The sequence below is a fragment of the Lathamus discolor genome, chromosome 4 (genome assembly GCF_037157495.1).
Source record: "Lathamus discolor isolate bLatDis1 chromosome 4, bLatDis1.hap1, whole genome shotgun sequence".
Taxonomy (NCBI): Eukaryota; Metazoa; Chordata; class Aves; order Psittaciformes; family Psittacidae; genus Lathamus; species Lathamus discolor.
In genome coordinates this window covers 105,959,879-105,977,586 of record NC_088887.1, presented here as the reverse complement: position 1 = coordinate 105,977,586, position 17,708 = coordinate 105,959,879, and the positions used below count along the sequence as shown (strand labels likewise).

Below are 17,708 nucleotides of genomic sequence, written 5' to 3'. Positions count from 1 at the left end.
AAATGCCAATTTGCACAGGACATGGAACTCCAACTCTGCCTATGTGTTTAATTAGCATATAGTGAGAGGTTTAGATGAAGTATAACCAGATTGTCAGTTGCTTCTTGAGGCAAGATTTGTGTAACAAATCGTCAGAGCACACATGGAACCACAGGCATGATTTTTCCCAAAGAATAGCCACAGAAACTCCCAGCTTTCGGCCAGCCCAAAATCAGCCACCTTCCTTCTTGCCTGCATGAGAAGGAGGAAGCTTTTCCAGAGCACCGTATATTTCCCTTCTAAATTAAATCTGTTCCTCCTGTTGTAAGCGCAGTGTACTAAGGAAAGGTATTCAGTGATATCGGAGATCTGCACTGGATTCCTATCAAGGCAGCACCTTAGCAAAGCCTTCAACACTACCCTGGCCACATTTTCTTCCTCCAGCAACAGAGCTAATCCCTAAGACTGTTTCAACAGTCATATTTTTTGCTATCATTTAAGAAAACAGAAGTTACAGAGTACATCCACTGCCATCAGATATTATAACTCAGATGTGAATATTGATTTATGATTGGTAACACATGCAATGGCATGGGAGACAGATACGGTCCCTTCAGGACATTTCATAGTATGAAGGGCTCCAATTCATTCTCTCCTTCCCTTTCTTCATGACATCTATTAACTCATCCATATGGAAAACATCATTTCTACCAAACAGTGAAAATCAAATGCCAAACCCTTCAATGTGCTATCAGACTGTCCAACACCCTGACCCTGCAAAGACTTAGCTCTAATCTTTTGGGGCTGCAAGTACTCTCTAGACTGCAATCAACTTAGAGGAGAAGCATGTGCATGGACTTCAGCAAGGCTGGGGAACCTGGATGAACAGCTACTGCTTTTGTTCCGGCAAATAAACCATTCACAATACAAAGCATCCAAGGAAAAAAAGAACACAAACCTTTTGGCATTCTCCCCCAGTTTTCCACCCACTTCACACCACAACAGAAATGCTCTGCAATGGGCATTTGCAGGAAAATAAAGGCAAAGGTTCTATCTGCTTTCTGCAGGAGTTTATTTTGGCAAGCTCATGCTTTAAATGCCAAGCAGCATTCAAGGATGTGCTTGGACATGTGCATATATGCATCTTACTCATCTTAACAAAAGGGAACTCCACATACTTTGCTATTTGAGGTCGCCAAATATTTTAACCAGAGGCTACTGGGTTTTCATGTATTTATACTGCATGAAGTACCTCTCCTGGTTTTTCAAACCAAGATTACATTTCAAACATTACGTTTTCAAAATCAATGCATCTGAAAGACTTGTTTAACAAATAAAACATGTCCTGCCTCAGCCCCTTTCTTTTTGTGCTGTCATAGCCATTTCCCATCTGAGTCTGTGTTACTTATGTGATCAGCTTTTTGGAAAAGGTTAGCTTCATTTTATAGTTGAAGAGAACATGCTCCTAGTAGCTTTCTCAAGCTGACGTTTATCAAACTTTCTTATTTTCTTAAATGAGAAGATTTGTGTCCCCATAGGTACTTATTTAGTAACTACACTGCGGAGTACAAAGAAATCCCCCTCTCCCAAGATTTATTTAGGCAATGAGCACATAATGCTGTCACCTTAGTTCCCAACACCCAAAGAGGTCTGTATGTTCTTCCTAAGCAAATGAAGGCCACGAAGCCTTACACTATGAGTATGTAACTGCAGTGAGGTACACCACTGCATCTGCAGCTGTGACTGCCCATGCCTGCATTCTCCTCCAACATTAAAAAACCCTCTTGGGTACTTCTTTTGACATCAAAGGAAAACAAAACTGAAGTGATAAGTCCCATCAGCAGTTTTCAGCAGGTTTTGCATCCTCTCCCCCTTTTTTTTTTTTTAATAAACAAAATGGAGTCTTTACTTAGTTTCCAGATTAATCAGTATTATTAAAAGTCGTTACAGACCCAACTACAACCCTTAAAACACCACCAAAATGCACTACAATAGTCTTTTATTTAGTTTACAGAAGAGTCTATCAGTACAGGTTGCAGAAAGAAAATGTTTAGTGCTATTTACAATTTGTTTTAAAACTCTGCTCTATACAAATTTAATTCTGATCAGTATGAACAATATTTTTGTAAATCTACTGCATATAAAGCATTTCATCAAAGCAGGAACAATGAATAAAATAACCTGATTACATCTGAATGATGCCAATCATTCAAAAAACAATTACACAGAACATCGGTAAGAGTTGTGGACACTTAAGTACAGAACACAATGTCAACCTGTGACTCATTTCTTTTAAAGGCTAAAGCTATTTATATGGAATATTGTTCTATTATACTACACGCCAATCTATATTTAACTTCTATAGTTATGTATTTTATAAGATTTTTATTAAATATATTCTACACATATTTGTAATTTCACGCAGGAAGAAATTCCTCCCCAGTGAAAAAAATATAAAATCTTTTATATTTTTTATTTTTATTTATTTTTATTGTTTTTACAGGTTTAAGATGAAACTAGCTCATGCTTTAGTGCTGTGCAAATTTCTTTAGCATATCAACGTTTAAATTATTGATATGAAATAAAAGAATGGCATCCTTTTTAATTATGTATGCCTTCAAAAATCAGCTTCTGATTTTAATACCATTGCAAGCACCAATACCAAATGCAGATTACTTAAAGAAACAAAACTAGTACTATGGCAGAGGTTTTTCTTTTTGCTTTTTTCAAACTTTAATAATTCTTTTGAAGTCTCTAATGAGTAAGCATGACACTGGACACTAAGGTACAGATGAGAAAATGACTGAAAAAACACCAATTGCCAATATTCAAATACATAAAATTGATTAGTAAATTATGTTTTCTAACATTTATGCACAATAATAAAAGCCTATGAACTACAGGAAATTACCCCTCCCATATTAAGGCTAGGAAATGCACTCTCTGCACTGGTTTGTGCTGTCTGAATAAGCACTCAACTGATGTACTAGATCAGAGTGCACGCAGTAACGAAAAACTCAGTTTCATCAGCCCTCTACAGAGTGCTTTTAAATTACAGGCACATAGTTTTGTTTGTTTGTTGCAGTGAAAATATATAGAGTTAGACTTGCTTTAGTTAGTATTCTGTGCCAGTTCGGCCACCAAGGTTGACTTAGCTAGAATTGACTTAACAGTTTTTCCTTTGATTTGGCCATAAGTGAGATTTGTTTTAATTACAGATATACTACTTTCCAGTGTTGCATTATACATTGTGGGTTATCACTAGGTGTCTCCAATATTGTTTGTTAGAGATTGTTGATGAGAAATATACTGTCAACCATATTTAGTGCAAATTGCATCTAGAAAGCTTGACTGGTTAGATCCAGTTAATGGAGATTTTTGTGGCAGCAAAATGATTCCTGCTATGGAAAAGAACACTTTAACTTTTCTGAAGATTGAATTCTTTCAAGAACTGATGTACTGTAAGATTATTCAACAAACAAAAAGCAGGAATTTAAAAAAGAAAACAAACAATGAAAGTGTTCATAGATCTTTCTCTTAAAAAACAAAAACGACTAATGAGACAGTGTTCGTGTAATATTTCAGTTCCATGGATTTACAGACAGGCTCTTCCTACAGGTCTCTGAAGCAAGGTAGGGCCTCTTCTATTCCAGCAGCATGAAAGACAAAGACTATATTACATCACACTTAGCAGATAAAGCTAACAGGGTTTACAGAATTACACAGCAATTGCTTTCTCCAGTTTTTTCACGGTTCCTTTGACCTGTGGAGAAAGAAGAAAGTTTTGCTTACATGTCATTTCTACAGCAATTTGGTTGGTTTGTGTGTCAGGATGCTTGATACACGTTTGCCTTTGATTACTTTTAGTAAAAATATATTATTCTAGACATGCATACATAAGTGAAAAATAACTCAGGAGTAGTTTTTAATAATAAAAATAAAAGCTGTTAAGGTCTGAGTAAATTTCTGCATTCTAGAATAATGCTAAACCAGAAAGTTACATTCTCAGCTTTCCATAAACAACATGTACAAAAGCATTCCATTACTTGCTTCACAAAAGACCACAAGGACTTGACTTTTCTCTGCTATGAAATACCCCAAAAACCTGTAAAATATCTGACTGCTTTGCCATATACTTGAGTAAGCAATATCTCTAGTGCACAGCTTACCTTGAGAGTTTGGCTCTGGCAATGTCTCTCTAGCCACCAAATGCATCACTGTTGTTTTGCCAAAAGGGAGTTTTAACGCTGCAGAAGGAGAAAGGGAGATTTATTAACACAGTCTTTTTTCTTCAAAAACCCAACTGAACCTAGCTGTAATTGGATAAGCATCTGTTCAAAAGTTCATACTGTGAGGTTTGAACTACTTACTAAACATATAAAGGCAATTCTGGCAAAAATTTCAGAGATCAGGTCTTGGAACCTGATAATGATCACTTAAAACACTGTGTTCTTAGAAACATTATATCCCTGTTAGGAAACTTAGCCTTCCTCTTGTGAGTAAAAGCAGAAGTGAGCATTCAGACCAAGACTCAGGTGATAAACATTCTTTATTGATATGGTGCAAAAAAGCATCTAATTCAGCCACTAAACTGTTACTCCTGAGACATCAAAACACAGAACCACTACTGCAAAACAGATTTTCCTACAACATACTTTGATCCCTGGCAAAGATTTTCCAAAATAAAAAATATCTGCATCTTGCCTTTTAATATTGATCTGTAACATCAGCAGCTTAAGAAGCCATTACAGAAAGAGCAAAATATTACAAACTAATCACATTAGGGACATCTCTCACAATATCACGACAGATGAAGAGACTTGATTAGTGAGCTGTGAAGGTTAGTTATTTACAGTAAAGTAGTACAAGTATACTAATATTGTGATTAACTGATTTCAGCAGTAGTTCGCATAGTTCACTCAAGTTCTTATTAGCAATTTCCAGCTTCTTGCTTAGAGCACCGTGACAGAACCTGAGCACTCTAACCTTTTCTTGCTTATCTTCATTCTCTCACTCCTTTCTCTCACCTAAACTAAGCTTTTATTTAATTCCTTTCCCATCTCTTTAATTCCACCTTTATTCCAGATTTTCTATCGTCAGAATTTACTCCCCCCCTTCCCCCCTTTTAGTATGCGTATGGCACAAGGGTGGGTTGGCTTCCCTTCCCCCCTCCCCAATAAATAAGGAAGTAGAAGTCACTGATTACCATTATCTAACAAGAAACTGAGAACCTCCCTAATTAGTATTATTTCGAAAGCAAAGTACAGACCAAATATTTAGCCAAAGGATGAAATTTCCTGTTGGAAGCTGAACAGACTCTATCTCACTAGCTACCTCCCCAGCCCTTCACACAGGCAGCACACAATGAAATAGTGTGGCTCAAGAATGGCAGGCAAGAGTGGCACAAGCAGTTTTACAAAGGGGGTCTGTTTTCCTTTACCACTTCCAATGCCATCCGCTCTACTGTTTTTGTAGTGACAGCCCATTCAGAGGAGCTGGCAAAAGAGATGGTTTCTTAAAACTTTTCACTCAAAAGCCAGTTTTTCCTATCAATTTTTCTTTTTTTTTTTTTTTTTTTGAGGCTTCTCTGTATCTAGGAGTCTCAAATTCAGGAGATGATAGAGATGTGTGAGATTACAACTGGAATATTACAATGTCACTTTTAAACGTGAACGAAACCAGACTCCCGTTAAAGAAAACACCAAACTGTTTCCTTGGAAACTTTTGTTTCAGTGATTGATAACCTGACGTTCAGTACACAGCAGGTACAAAATCCAGGTCAATATTTTTTAATCACCTAAAGCAAATAAAACACTAAGTGCTCTAACTCAGTTACAGAGAGCTGCAGCTAGAACAGCTTAATGAACTGCATTATAACAGCTAAAGAAACTAAATATTGTATTTAGCAAGAAATCCGGCCCCACCTTCACTCCCCCCTTCTCTTTCAAAGATAACCAGTTCACTTCAGGTTACATCTAATGAACACCACAACCTGAAGTAGTAGTCTTTTCAGGCTGCTTCATAAACTGCCGCTTTTCCCTTTCAGATGCATAATCTGGCTCTAGATAACTTCATTAGCAATGAAGTAAGACAGTGTTTTAGGGATGGTGTTTTTCCTTAGAACAATATAGCAGCGAAAAAATCTTTGAAGAACAGTAATATACATGTAAGGTCCTTAGGGTAAAACCATAGTGATTAAATTGCATGCATGAATGATTAGCAATGAACTAAAATGCCCTGAACCCAAGTGTTCAGAATTCATAGACCTGGGTTAACTCAAGAGTCAACAGCATGCAGCTGTTATTTTTCAGCCTAACTCATTAAACAATGTATTAAATATATTAAATAAATGATCAAGGTTCTTTCAGATTTAGACAAATGTCACCAAAGGGAACAAGCACTGGTGGTCAAGAGCAACACCTAGAGAGAGATGAATGGCAAAGAAAATCCCGTTTAGCTATCTCCTTGCCTGGAAAAGGTAGGGTAAGAAGAGCAACTCTAATGGCAGAGATGATCCAAGACTTAACACATTTGTCTTTCAGCCCTACTCCAACTGCTATTAGCTGGCACCTGGTAAACATACAAATTAAAGAGTGAATAAAAATTTCAGAGTTCTCACAGCTGAGTTGACATTGATCTTGTCTGTCTATATAGCAGTGTTAAAAACTGGTTTATATGGAGAGTAAATCTATTCTAAACGTACACCACTAGCTAACATCAGTAACAATAGAAAGCGAATCAATGACTATATCATTCCAGTCACTTCATGGAAAGATCACCATAAGCAGTTCAGAAATATTCTTTCCAAGTTCATCTTAACTTCAGAATTGGTGAAATTTCATTCTGTATTCTTTTCTCCTCTCTGTATTGCACTCAAGTACCAAATGCATGAAAAACCTCAACATACAAAGTGGAAGTATTAATTTATTTCTCAACTGCCACAAAGAAGAGAATCTCATTTTGTTTAGTCATTGACATAGTTGATATTCACACTGGCAACTTTTCTCTACAAAGATTATTGTTACAACTTTATGTCATATCTCCACCAAAAATACCCATCAACTATACATAATTACGGGTAAAGCTTGCCACAAGGGGGCATAGTTGAATTGCATTTCCTTAGCATATGAAGTGGAGCCATTTACTTCTGTTTTCACATAACTATGCAATTGTATCCCTGAGAGAGCACTGGACAGCAAGAATGCTTCCCCTCATTCTCATTCATACAGTGTCTTCCTTCACTGCACTAAGATTTAAAGTATTGTTTAACCAATTATCATAGTGTTTAGATACTTCAGACATTACACGACAAGTGCAGTGTAAGAGAGGTGGAACAAAATATTCCATTTTAGAAAGAAGAAACAAAAGCAGCATTACTGTTTCTTTATGCAAGAGGAAATTTGACTTAGCAGGTGGTGCCCCCCGAAGTTTAACAACTGGCAGTAACAAGATGGAAAAATACACAATAAGATACATGTTCCTCTATGCAGAGGAAAAATATTGTATAGCAAGCCATACTGTGATCTTGAATAATAAAGTGGCATTTACTGCACTGTAAATAAATACCACCTTTGCCTGGCTGTAACATGCATAATGAAAATTATTTTCATACCTCCTAATGTCACATTGCCATGAAGAAACCTCCCTTGATAAATAAGCCGCAAGATATTTGGACTGCTGACTTGTTCTTCTTCCCAATCTGAAAAGGAGAGAGAGAATTTTCACGGTTACATTGTAATAAAAACACCTTTTGTTATTTCTCTCACCTTTACCCAGGAAGAAAACTAAGAATAGGACTCCTGCAGGGAACACTGAAGAGAGAGCACAGGCTGAAGATACAGAAAGATAATTCAAGGCTAGTGCTCCTGAAAACTGTTATTCGACATTGGGCATTGAAACGCATAATTTTATGTCTACAAGTATAAATATTACTAACTCTACAGATTGCATGAGATACTTAGCGCATACACAAGTCCTACACTAAATAGTTCATAAATGCAAGTTGCTTCCTGAGGTTTAATATCCACTTGGATAAAATTGCCTTTAATTTCTTCCCATTCAGAAGCCATCGCCTCCTCACTAGCCAACACTGGAGCTGCTCTGCAGCCACACAGATTGAAAGCCCATGTGATGGGTCATTTGAAACGGGATTCTGAGATGACAGCCCTGAATTGGCTCAGCAGGCTGCTCAGCAGCGTTCCGCAATGGCCAGTTCCAACCAGTTAAATGTCCAGAGGGGGCAGTGACCTAAGCATCCCCCAGCAGTCACTGCAGAGAGCCTGAACAGAGGCCTCCCTCAGAGCTGATGCCGACTGACACTGTGAAGAACTTCTCAAAGGATAATCTGTGGGTGTTTTTCTGTGGCAAACAGTGACTCGGGAAAGAGAGCATGCATTTCCCTGTAATGCATTTCCTATAACGCTTAAGCTACCATAAATAATTTACAAGCTTAAATGATCTTTTCCTAATCTTTCAATGTTCCCTGTCACAATGTGAACACCAAATAAAGAAGCACTTTGCTTTCAGAACAAATATCATAAAACCTTGAAACGCTGAATTTAAACGGGTTCTCTGGGAATACAGTGTCCTCTGTTTCTTAGCTGACCAGATCTCTGGCAACAGCTGTTCACAAATGTTCTCTCTCTCTGCTTTTGTAGCGTTTATATGCCAAAATGAATATTCAGCACGGGATCATGACAAGCAACAGAAACCAACCTGTTCACTGGGAACATACAATTAACATACAGGCAGCAGCAACGGGCACCACAAAAGGAGAAAAACTGAAAAGGGGACAAGGGGAAGAATTTAAAATAAAAACCACGGCTGCAGGGAGTGTATGGAGAAGCACCTGTTGTGAAAAAGCAAGCAGGCAGAGATGGGCAGCAGGAGCCATTGTGGCCCCAGAACATGGTGGCAGCAGGGCTGGTATCAACAGCAGTGGCTGCAGCATCACCGAGTGCTGCCATGTGTCTGGTTTATAAGATTAGATCAAATTAGGCAACTAAAGCTATTTGAATTTCAAGTATTTCCACTCAGGGTCTGATTCAACTGTCTTGCAGTTCAAGCGCATGCCCTTTTTGCTATGCTGTCAAGTGGGCTATGTTAAGGAGCTGAATTATCACACTACTGGGGTGAATGACTTTTTGGAAGATATAAAAAAAACCCATTTATTTATTTATTTTTACTTTTTTAGCCTGAACTCTGCCACATCATGGCTGTAAAGAAACCAGCAACCAACAGAAGATGGACTACATTTTGGCACAGGTATTTGCTCACTGGTTCACTGCCAATTTACCCATCCTTTTAATTTTTGCTCCTTGGCTGGCAGTTTGAAACACTTCTTCCTGACATGATTTCAGGTTTCCATTTCCACTCATGACTAAATGAACCAAAGAAAAGTTATTTACCTAGGCCTTTTTTTTGAGTTCAGCAGATAATTGCTGTGCAATTAAAATGTTAGTATTATTTAGAAGAAAATGGGGAGGGCAGGAAGAGAACAGGTAATCTACTCAGATGATACACATTAATATAAATCTGGTATTTTCCATTACAAGTCAAGAGAGTCTTAATTAACAACTGTCTTGCCAAAAGAGAAGTTTGCCTTAATCCTGCCAGCATGTAACCAAGAATATTTCATAATCTCTTTCCCTCACAAGATCATGAGAAGTCAAACGGTGCTAAAACCAATCATATCATGTCTATTTCAAGGAAAATTTGGTCCTCACCAAGATTTCTCAGGCCTGTAGCAAAGAGCACTCTCAGCCTGAAAACAGCTACTGAGCTGATGTTTGTGAAAACCTAGTCACTATTTTGAAGTAGATTTTTTCCTGTCTTTTAAATTGACATTATTCTTCTTTACACAGGCAATTGAATATTCACCAAGATTTAGAGAACTCCCTCAGGGCAGCAGCTATTTGAACTGAGGCTTCCATGTCCAGTTCTACTTTTTCTTTAAAAGAGATTTTAAAATCTGGGTTTCCTCTTAACTCAGAATCTGCAACCTTCAAGCTCTTCACAAGACTAGGAACATGAGACCACATGTTCAGGAATAAACTTGAGTAAGAATAACAACCTTTCTGCCTTTACTAATTCAGATAAAAGTACACAAAGAGCACTTGATCATGACAATTATGCTGTAGGCACACATTAAAATATGTTCAGTAGCTACACAGATGCTACATCTTTGTTCATCTCAAGCATGTGCATTTCAAGGCCAGGTTGGATGGGTCTTTGAGCAATGTGGTCTAGTGGAAGGTGTCCCTGCCCATGCCAGGGGGTTGGAACTAGATAAGCTTTAAGGTCCCTTCCAACCCAAACCATTCTACGATTTTATGATGCATCAACTGGATTTCCTAATGTAGAAGTGTTTTACATGTATATCTAATATTTCAGAGGATTAAAAACCTTCGCCTTCATTGCGTATTTTATTAAATACATAATGCTATCAAAACAAACAGCAAACAAGTCCAATGAAACCCTGTTCTTCCTGACCTCAAAGACCAATTTAAGGCATAAAATATGGATAATCACCACTAACTTTTTGGCAGGAATTATCATCCACCATGCATCTTTGACAAAGGCACCATAGAAACAGATATTGCAATGTTTTAGTTTGTGTAAACAGTAGTCTTTTTTAACATGAAACAGTAACCCAGATGAAGTCCTGTACCAAAAGAAGCATTTTCTTTCATCATATGTAATGCTATGTCTGTGTTTTGGCTATTTTCCCATGAAATCATAGCTGGGGAGAACAGAAACACTCTGTTTTCAGTGGAACTACTCACATATGTGAATACACATCTTAAGTTTTCAATTCCATTTTCTGAAGCCAGTATTCCTTCTTAATACCAAATATATTCAGACAGACAACCTCAGTTTCCCTCGGTCTTTTAATGTCTCTTAAAATGTTCTTTTGTATTTGTTTTTGGTTTGTTTTTTGTTTTCCTGGAAGAATACTGTTATTACAGATCTTTTCCAAGATAAGGCAGTACAGAAGAAGTAATTCAGTCTCAACTGCACTAATGCGCTCCTGTGACATGCCATGTTTTATATTAGCTGTCCTCACATAACAGGTTTTATATCTCCAGCATTTACTCACACTTACTAGATCCTCTAACAAGACGATGCAAGAAAAGTGTCTGAAGACAGAGGGAAAGAAGTACTGCAGTTTGGGGAAGCAGATTTTAGAAATCAAGTGGGAGACAGTCCTGACATCTAAAAATCTCCCCAACAGAAGAATCAGGGAAAAAGAAGAGCAACTGCATTTCTATAGAAATCTGTGCTCCGATACACAATAAACATACTTAATTTGAATGTTGCAAACAGAGATGAGCTTACTGGCACTTTAATCTGACAATACAGGGAAGCGTCTAGCTCACAAGTTAAAAAGCCAAAGCCACAGAGCTACTCACCCATCGGCCAGTTGTCATACACATGTTTTGCAATATCTGCAGCAGAGTCATTTGGTGAAAATAGGAACTCTTTTGTTTTCCCACTTACCAAGATTAGGCGCAAATTTATCTGTAAAAAGAATAAATAAAAACGCACTATTAGGGAAGTATGCAGGGAAGACAAAGTAGTTAAAGTTACAAAAAGGTGCCACTGGTTTTAGAATAAGACTGATCCAAAGTGATTCAAGAAAACGGTTTAAGATTATGTTGAAAATAGTGTCAAAAGAGGTCAATAAAATGTTGTTGCTTACACAGAATCTAGAAAGATTAAATTCTAACAGCTGGCATTTTTGATGATAAATGCCAGAAGATTCAGATAGGCTGTGCCATTAAAACAAGCTTTCAGCAGAGTGTAAAAAAATTCCAGCCAAGGCACAGTGACATGGTATCTTCTTGAATTAAGGGGGAAAATACAAACCTGAAATAACCCAAACAGAGAGCACTGGAAATATCAAAACCTGCATTCGTGTAGGCTGTGAGCCACAGTAAAAGCCCTAGCACCCTCCCTCCAGCATGGTACTTGTCAGCCCTGATCTCACCCACTGCATTGCCTGCAAAACACCAGGGAGTCAGACAGCATCTTTCCTTGCTCCTAGCTGCCACAGAACTTGAATCCCTCTGCCAGTCTTCTGAACGCAAAACTTTGTTCCATCACTGCCTTTCACTCCAAGCAAATTAGTTGACACCCATATGCAATACAGTAATAACACCGTATCACAGTTTTTCTATCACTGATTTCCTTTATCTAACCGTCAGCATCTTCAGCTATAATTTTCCTCTTTTATTTGCAAGTTACTGAGTATAATGCCTTTTCCATATAGCATTAAAAAAACCTGTACAAAGAGCTCACTATGACAATAGTGACTCACAATGCAAAAGAGTCTATGGCTCCTCAAGCAACTGCTAGCAAGGTCACAAAATGTGTTTGGGTAACTAGCACTTACCAATGCCCATGGCAAGGAGAAGTCTAGCTGCTTCTGTGGCTTGGCCTACAAGCCTAAATGGCATCAACTATTAGCAAGACTTCAGTATCCTAACTGCTTGGATACTTTCTTCCAAATCACACTCACAAACTGTGGCTCTCATTTGAAGCTGCAACAAAACTTTTCTGGTTGGAATTCAGTAAACTTTTTTTTCTAGATCAGATACAAAAAGATTCACACTGATGCCCAAATTTTCAAGACTTCTTCAAGAATCTCAGCAAATCATGTTCAGTGAACACGACAGCCTTGCCTCACTTACCTGCCACTACTTATTTCAAAAGCTCTCCAGAAAGACTGTTTATTCTCTCTTGAATGCTTTAGCTTGCGTTCGTCCTACCCATCTTTAAGCACCTAATGGAGGTAGGCAGCCAAATTACAGTCTCTATCATCCTGCACACTTTAAGGTCAATGAATAAAATGACCCCTTCAAAAAGCAATTCAGTCTCTATTTCAAAGCGTAGCAAGGATTCAAACAGTTAATGTAAAAAGGCCAGGTTCCCCTCCCTGTTTCCCATTAATGCCCTTCAAAAGCCAAGAGGTAACTGTCTCTGAGAAAGCACCACAGCACCACAATATTGTATTGCACAGAATCACAGAATCAACTAGGTTGGAAAATACCTTTAAAATCAAGTCCAAATCACTGCATACCATGAAATCATAAAACAACTTAAAGGGGAGAAGCTGCAGGAATGCTGTTTAGACAATTATTCATAAAATTCAGAACACACCTGGCTACAAGCATTAAAGTTCTGTTCTCTGATATTTCCAGAATGATTAAAGAATTATTTTTAAATCTCAACAAGATTTAGCAGAAAAAGCAAACCAAGTTCCACTATTCCTGTTTACTCCAAAAACCTGGCTGCTGTAATTGAATTACAACTTCAAAATGTTATGCCTAAGTTCAGCAACGGCCAGACCATGTCTACCTATTGTTTTGCTTATACTGTCTTTCAGTTTAAGTAGTTCCCCCCCCCCTTTTAGTTGTCTTCACTTGTACATGCGTGGACAGCACTTACATATATGGTTTCTGTAGCTGGACTGCCCCAGACAAGCTCTTCAATCTTTCTCCAGTGCGATACCCATTTCCCCATTCATCCCAGGAGTCTGTCTCTGCATACTTCAACTTCTTCTCTTTTCTCCGCAAAACAGATTACTATTTCTGATACGGTTTAGTGGTGGACTTGGCAGTCCTGGGGTAACAGTTGGACTTGATGATCTTAAAGGTCTTTTCCAACCTAGCCGATTTTGCGATTCTATGTGTCACCAGATGGTTGTATAACACCACCAGTAATTTCCTCTGTCTACTGGATATACCTTCTGTGTCTATATCCCAAGAGCACATATACCTTCATAAATGCCCCATGCTTTTTGCTCAGTTACTTCGTACCCTTCTCTACTTTGATCCTTTCAATAATTCAGCCTGCATTCTTGTAACTGACATTTTGGCTGTAATGCCCTGAAGCACAAGGCTCCAAATTTCATACCACTCCTATTATTCCATCCCTCCCAGGGAAAAGAGCTGAGATGGAAAGAAGTATTCTGTACCACAGAGATCACCCCATGTCTCAGCCCATTCCCTAAGAAATCCTCCAGAATTTCAATGTAACACTTCTTTTTTTTTATGTTAAGAGTACCTTTTCATCTTCATGTCATCAAATTCTAGCAGCAAGATCCCTTTACATATACCTTTGTCATTAGATGAATCAGGAGACACAAGACTGATCTGACAACTGATCCATAATGATTCCACTAAGAAGCTCCGAGCTTGTTTCCCTCCCCTCAGCTAGGTCCTTTATCTTAGGACCTTCCAAACAATTTCTCTACTAGATCGTAATTTCTCCTATTTAGCCAGCAGTTTGCAATACAGCACCACATCACTTACTGTGTACATATTCAGATGAAACTACAAAAATGTCTATGTAGAAAATAAGGGTTTTTTCATCTAAAGTCAGCTTGCCAAGCTCTGCCTTTCAGAGGCTGCACTGCATTCCACTTTCTCTATACCTCATTATCTTTAATTATCCTTTAAGCATTAATGCATCTCATTACAAAACCAGCACAGTGCCAAAAATTCAAGAGGCTCAGACTGCACCACAAACTGTTATTGTACTTGGGAATGGACCGCCTGTTTAAGAAACAAACAAACCAAACAACCCCAAATATTCAGCAGCAGTGCCTGCTGTAGGCAGTAGCAGTGAGAAGCTTCACCACCAGCAGCCAACCTGCCTCTCTCACTTCAATCCCCCTGCATCCACTTCCTCTACTCTAACTGGCCCCCTCACCTTGCTCCCTCTGGCCAAGTAGTCACCCCAACTCTGATTTTATGCAGGCTACCTAAGGATTTCTTATCCTTCATCTGTGTGTAGCTTATCATGGTTGGGATAACCTCTTTTGAAGATCATAACACTTTCCCAGGCAGCAGACAGAACACCAAACCATCAGCTCCCTAGAACTGTGTGATCTGGATCCTACCAGGAGATGATTAAAAAAAAAAACCAGAAGATTAGTCCTGCTCAGCACTTAAAATATGATTATGGCACAGCATTAATATAGAACTGAAGTCATTCTTCAGATAGCATAATACGAAGGAGACACATTCCTTTTTATCCTCACTACTGACTTTTGAGATTACTAGTGAATACAGAAAGAAGAATATCACTGAGAAATAAACAAAACTAACTCAGCTTCCTGTAAAATTTGATTAAGTTGTACTTCTGCAGTTAATGTACAGTATAAGCAACAGGCAAAAATAAAAAGTTAAAAGCGTCAGTTCCTTCTTCCCCCTCTCCAACTCCCCAAGATAGCTTCATAGTTCTATGTTTTTTTCTTGCTGAGAAGCATTTCTTATAGTCCTACTATGATATATAAAAGGCACATCAAGATAAACTAATAATTTTATGAGTATATGACAAAGTATGTGTAAAATGCAGGAAGAGTATTTTCATTTTAAAAATAATAAACTGAATCACCAAATACAAGCAGAAGCTCAAAATAAATCCTTAAATCAGTCAAGCAGATGTTGCTTCAAGTGCAAGGAAACAGCTGCTCTAATGAAAGGTTAAAGTATTTTCTTATTTATAGTACAGCATGCCACTGACATTTCGTTTGCATGTTTGCCTATATATATGCACACATATATGTGCATACATATATAAAATATATCTCTTTGTATTTCTTAATTTTGGCCTGAATGAATCTTAGTCTTGAGTTGCAGGTTGCACTACTTCAAAGGGTTTGAAGCAAAGAATCTTAAAACTTGCCTTTAAATTTAGGGTCTAATCTCATTCCCTCAAGAGCACTGGGAAATTTAATGGCTTGCAACTGCTGTACTACTTATTCTGCAAGCCTGAGAACACCACTTCAAACAGACTACAGGGGATCTGAAACAAACCTTTCTGGCAAAATGCCTCTGATGAAAGATCATATCTAAAAGGGGGGGGGCATATGTGCATACACATTTACTCAAAGAAAAGTGCAGGGAAAAAAAAACCCAAAAACTTTAGATGGGGAAGTTTTGACACAAAAGCCACAAATTTTCTCAAATTACGAAAGGATTCCTAGTAGTCTTAGCTACCCTGTATCCTATTTCTTATGTTAAAAGTTAGCAAGGCAGTCATATCTGTTTCCCCTGTATGCCTAAGGCCCCTCCATCCATGCTTGTCAGAAGACCCTTGGTGCTGTGACACTGTTGTGATTCCCATGGCCCTGACAAGTCTGTTCTTCCACAGGGGTCATAACAACGACCATCCTGATTTTTTTTTTTTCAAACTACCAAAGGGAATTCCAGCCTTTTGCTACAGCAAACTGATAAGGAATAAATGCATCCTCACGTTTATGGATTATCACAGCAAGTGCAAGGTTACTGATGAAAGCAGTGAAGAACAGCCCCAGCATCAGCAGCAGGACTCAACACAATGTGTGGACCACATCCCCTCTGCACAGTTGCATAATAGCATGCTCTGTTTGTGCTCTCAAGCATGCAAACCTCACCCTTGCCCCCCCAACCAACACCAATCTCATCATTAAAGCTCCACTAACTACCCCATCAGTGCACTGTATACACAATAAAGAATGTCAGTGTAATTAAATACTGTAAAACAAAAACCCTACATAAATTAAAAATATATATCTATGCAAAGATTGCTGTAACAACTGTGACCACAACTTTTGGAATAAAAATCTGGATGACGTATATGCAGATGTAGAATAAAGTGTGTTTTGCTATAGGTATCCACAACAGAGTTTGTTCATTCTTTAAGGTGTAACTACAAACTGTCTTGGTGCCACAGTAGTTCTAATTTCACAGCTGAAGTTAAATAAGTGAGAAGTCACTTAAAAATGCAAGAAAGGAGACATTTACAACCTACATGATGTTTCTTGATGTTTAGGTGACTTCCCATCTATTCAGCTAAACAAGTTACTTTGTTATCAATTTTATATTCCAGTAGCAGCTTCCATCTTACAATTAAAATGCAGAGGATGAAAGTGTCATATCACCACATGTTATTCTACCCCAAGTTTAAACTAACTGCTTTTCTTCAGCTGTTTAAAACACGTATACAATCCTATTTCCACCCCCACCCCTTTTCTTACCAGATGTGAAATTGAATTAAAAACTTAACAGTGGACCAGAAGAGAAAGTGGTAAGAGCATTCAGAAACACAGACTAAAGTTTCACTTCTCAAGATGCAGTGCATTTAGTTCAAGTTCTTAAGTGTGAGAATTAAGTTTGTTCTCCAAAGATGCATCAAAGCTTTCTAACTATTCCAGGCCAAAGAGAACCCCACAGCACCATGCAGTACATTTTACCAACTCAATTCCACCAAATTCACATGGGTGGTTGAACCAAGCCTGAATAACGTAAGTGAAACATTACACAGGCAATACAGCAGGGACCTGCAGGTTCTAGAGTCCAGTTCACTCCTAAAGTAGATACATAATCCCATGTAATCCATTCTGGAAATGTATCCACCAGAACATAAAAAGAACTTTGGTTCTGACACCCCCTGGAAGACCGTCCCATTAAGTGGAGCTTTCTTCTAATTCCTAGCGTAAGTTCATTACTGGACAGGTTACCTTCCCTGACGTCAGACCTACATCGGGCTCTAGTTGTAATAGGCTTTTTCCCCCCTTGGGGTTTTGATGGTTTTCTTCTAGATCTCCAGACAAGGACACACTTTGCTAAAACACACAAGCAAAGGTTGTCCTCATTAACAGGCTGCCCCTTGGTGTAATCACTGTCTTCAAAGCTCTGAAGCACATCAACAGAGGTTAAGGAAATTGGACTTGTATAGCC

The 17,708-nt window shown here is 38.2% G+C and overlaps 1 protein-coding gene across 2 annotated transcripts in view; it reads right to left on the bottom strand.

Annotated features, from left to right (window-relative positions):
- Nucleotides 1–1,961: 1,961 nt before the first annotated feature.
- UBL3 (ubiquitin like 3) overlaps nt 1,962–17,708 on the bottom strand; it is a 56,151-nt gene continuing 40,404 nt past the window's right edge. For both annotated transcript variants that reach the window (XM_065678443.1, XM_065678444.1), the window contains 4 exons: nt 11,391–11,499; nt 7,592–7,678; nt 4,149–4,226; nt 1,962–3,742 (listed from right to left, as the gene is read on the bottom strand). In XM_065678443.1, coding sequence (XP_065534515.1) covers nt 3,690–3,742; nt 4,149–4,226; nt 7,592–7,678; nt 11,391–11,499 — 327 coding nt within the window. In that variant the 3' untranslated portion in view covers nt 1,962–3,689. The remainder of the gene's footprint in view (nt 3,743–4,148; nt 4,227–7,591; nt 7,679–11,390; nt 11,500–17,708) is intronic.